At 36.1% G+C, this 4,172-nt stretch overlaps 1 protein-coding gene across 1 annotated transcript; it reads right to left on the bottom strand.

Moving 5' to 3' along the window:
• Positions 1–1,731: 1,731 nt before the first annotated feature.
• Positions 1,732–4,102, bottom strand: LOC117623726 (chaperonin CPN60-1, mitochondrial-like). Its single transcript, XM_034354724.1, has 8 exons — positions 3,896–4,102; positions 3,631–3,745; positions 3,387–3,448; positions 3,247–3,294; positions 2,771–2,821; positions 2,392–2,496; positions 2,174–2,260; positions 1,732–2,002 (listed from the first exon to the last, which is right to left on the bottom strand). The coding sequence occupies exons 2-8, from the start codon at positions 3,662–3,664 to the stop codon at positions 1,997–1,999; spliced, it is 393 nt and encodes a 130-aa protein (XP_034210615.1). The 5' UTR covers positions 3,665–3,745; positions 3,896–4,102; the 3' UTR covers positions 1,732–1,996.
• Between the last annotated feature and the right edge of the window lie 70 nt (positions 4,103–4,172).

The raw sequence follows: 4,172 nt of genomic DNA, 5'->3' as shown, positions 1-4,172 counted from the left end.
CTCAAAAGAACGGTCGCAAATGTTAGTTTTTAACTTGGAAAAATAAAATAAAATTGAAAGTTACTTTTGGGAAATGTTGAACTTTTATAATGAATATGGCTTCAGTGTAGAAGGCTTGATAGTAAATAGAAAATCTATATGCTGGGGGTTTTCTGGCTAGCTAAAAATGTGTGAGAAATGATGAATCCATCTGATTGCAGCCTATTTAATGTTTAATACCTTCATTAAAAAAAGGTTGTTGACAGTGCTTTGACTATCTTGCAGATTATAATGGCAAAACCAGCAGGTGACCCTAGTGAGAGAGATCAGCATGCAGGGATGGATGAGGACTAATTTTGTGTGTATGACAATTGACTATCTTTGCTTGTATTGCTCTATGTTAGGGATCTTTTGTTCCATTTTAGTAACAATTTTGTTTAGGAGAAAAAGAAACATATTGCAGTTCATGCTTTGTAAATGCCACTCTTCTGTTATGATGGACACGTGGTATGCCCTTGTTGGGTAGGTTTTGGATTGAAACCATGGTCGAGTGCTTGAGCCATGTTTAGTGTGAAGCTTGAATGGATTTTCTTTTATGTTGTATTTGGCCCTTGTCTTTTCAAGCATGCCAAAAATCATCCTAGTTTTGTAATATGTGGTTTGTGTCCAATTAATTTACTGTGGACCTTGCATTTTTGTACCCAATATTTGATAGCTGCCTTCTTTTGAACGAAGATTCATTGAGGGAGAGAATTACTTTCCTTTTGAATATGAATCGATGTGCAACTCCAACTATCATTTCAAAGGTCAACATCAATTCATGCTAATATAAGGATGGATAACAATTGTCGTGTCCATGAGATTTGAATTCAGGATTACTTTTCAACGAAGTGGAGACTCTGTTATTAGACCAAATGGCCATTGACATACGATATAATAGCAATATTAGGCCAATACATGTACACTATAGAGGCAATATTAAAGCAATATAACCACAATACGATAGCAATAGTATTACAATATCACCTATAAAAATATAATTATTGTCCACTTATTGCTGATTTTTCACATGTTCAGAAATTTTGTTCTCTCTTAGCTCACTCGGCTCTCTCTCTCTCTCTGGCACATCTCTCTCTCTCTCTTTGGTATCTGTCTATCGCAGCTCTCTCTCTCTCTCTCTCTCTCTCTCTCTCTCTCTAGTGCAACTCTCTCTTTGCTCTCTTTCTGTAGCGCAGCTCTCTCTCTCTCTCTCTCTCTAGCTTCGTTCTGCCTCTTTCTCCCCTTATTCGCTCTCTGTCTCTTTATTCATACCTTCCTTTTTTTGTAAATTATTTTTTAGTTGTTATTATTTTTTAAAATAATTTCTTACAATGTCTTACGATGCAATTATGATGCACCTGACTGCCTGTTTTTGAAAGGCACGTTGTTTCTTTCTCCTCCTCGTCTTCTTTTTGAATGAAGTATGGCCCAAACCGTAAACCCATTGATGAGCCGTAGTCAATATACATACACTAGAGAGGCAATATTAGGGCAATATAATGGCAATACAACAGCAATAGCATCACAATATACATGCAATACGATGGCAATATGCATACAATATGTATACAATACACAGGCAATATTAGTACAATACACATGCAATAGGACAGCAATATTAAGTCAATCTACATACAATACACACACATCCATTACATACTACAATTTAGACATGGAAAATAAATCGCCACCGAACCCTAACAATACTATCCCAAGAAGCAAAAATTATTTCTTTCATAAAACTTGACAATTCAATTGTTATTACATAGTCAACCAATCTTTGCTCTATTACATACATACTTCCTACCTATAATTATAAATAATGGAGAGCTCACAAATTCTACTAATTTGATCTTAACTTCATCAATTTGTTCTTCGTTGTATGAGTTAGCTCTCCCTTCTTGCACATTTTCCAACTTGTTCTGTTCTCCTCCCGTGTAGCAATATCAGCAACAACAGGTTATCTACAGATCTGAAATCATAACTGCACATGATTCTCAATTAGCAAAGAGGAAAACCATTTTCTTTTATAACTTCGGTTCTGAAATATATAACAAAATGCAAATACCTTTGCTTCTGAAAAGGAGCAAAAGTTTGTCAACCAATTCATAGTAAAAACGAAGAAACTAGTGAACCTAACCAGAGAAATGCTAACCTGCAAAACCAACTCCAATACTTTAACCACATCATTAATACTTGAGATTTTCTTCTCATGGATTATGATTAGAGGATTTTCCAATTCCTATCAGCACATACACAAGTTTGAAGATAATCAGCATCAAGCAAAAAGGGACTTGAGGTGCTGCTAACTTTAACAAGCAGCCCTCTAACAGTTTCAAGACATAGTTATCACTGAGTCAAACTAAAACTTACACATTTCTGATTGTTCTGGTTGGTGATGAAATAAGGGGATATGTAGCCCCTATCTAGCTTCATTCCCTCAACAACCTCCAACTCATTGTCCAATGTTTTCCCATCCTGCAGAAATTAACATAGTGTGAAGCTTACATGTTTTGGGTATCATTTGGGAATAAAAAACTAAAATAAAATTATTTGCCCTCCAATATATTTCTGTAAAAATTTCATAAGACCCATACATACCTCACTTTAAAACAACAATAAAAAGAAGCTGATATCATCCAGATTTCAGCCCTTGCAATACGGTAACTACACTAATATGCCTATGACAAATCTGCTGACTAGAAACAAACATAGGCAAATAACTACACTAATTATAGTATTGATTTCTTACTACATGGTTGTTCTTCACCTCCTCAGAAACGGCAACAGCAGCATCACCTTCCTATCAAACAAATAACACAAAATGCCATCAAAGACAGTAAAGTTCATTGCGCATGTGTGTCTCCAAAAATAAAGTTCATTACCAGAAAAGCTCCTTTATTTCATTTTGCAGGCATAGTATTCTTGTTGATCAGTAAAATCAGAGGACTTAAGCTGCTCCAGTGGGACTACCACTGACTCAATTCGCCCAAACAAGCAAGCACTATGAGATCCTCTTGGCAAAACTAGACAACCAATAACCATAAAAAACACCCAAACCCTGTCACGAGTAGTAACTCTCCAGATTGCATGTGCATTACAGGCCACTGCCCCCCTCCATTTCAGCATGCAGGGAAACTCAACCAATTCTTCCAGCATGTGTACTTTGTCTTTATCAAACGAAATCAGAGAACCACAATTTTAAAGATTCTAACATAAATGAATTACCTGAAGTTTAGTAATCAACCCTTTCTTCTCTTCTTCAAACTCTCTGATCTAGTATTCAGAGAAAAAAAATATAAGAATACCTAGCAGTGAAAGGATTAAAGAATGACAAAATCAGACAATGAATAAACCGGCTAGCATACCTGAGCCCTTAATTTCCTAATCTGTCCTTCTTGAGCAGCCTGCTTTTTTGAAAGCTCTTCAGCTGGTACATAAAAATGCAAAAATGAAGGAATTTCCATAATTATTGATATGATTGCATAAAGAAACCCTCCTTGCATCCACAATAGAACATTGGCTACGTTGAAATTAACTATGAGGCACAAAATATGTAGAACATATTGAGCTTCTCAAGAGAAACAGAGACAGACAGGGACAGAAAGAGACCTTCAGCCATAACTTGATTAATTATTTCATCCATTTCCTTCAGAAGAGCAGCTGCATCACTTTTCTTATTCTGCTCCCGCCGAAGCGTGTCCCTTTCCTTTGTAAGAGCATACACCTGCAATCATAAGTTGGCATAGCCCCTCCAATTATCAGGAGCTGAATTAAAAATAGGCAAGTACCAATTTCATCAAAAACATAACGGGCACATATAACACCTAGATCAATCCAAGCACGATTATAAACAAGACTTTATGAGAAGACCTACCTTCCTTTCAAGTGTTGCAACCCTTTGATGGTATTCCTCTCGCAGTGACTCAACTTCTGCATCATTGGATTTTCTCTGTTCAATTATTTTCAGAGACGGACAATGAGGGGTTGATCCGAATTCTGATTGATCTGGAGAGAGAAGGGCCGAAGAGAGAGATAGAGGCAAGAGAATTGAGAGAGAACCTAATTTCCGAAAAACCACAATAAAAATGTATTTATAGGTGGTAGTTGTAAAAAAATTGGGAAGGGATGGTATTTTTAATTAAAATTATAAA

Source organism: Prunus dulcis, chromosome 1 (genome assembly GCF_902201215.1).
Source record: "Prunus dulcis chromosome 1, ALMONDv2, whole genome shotgun sequence".
In the NCBI taxonomy this organism is placed as follows: domain Eukaryota; kingdom Viridiplantae; phylum Streptophyta; class Magnoliopsida; order Rosales; family Rosaceae; genus Prunus; species Prunus dulcis.
This window is presented reverse-complemented; position numbering and strand designations above follow the sequence as displayed.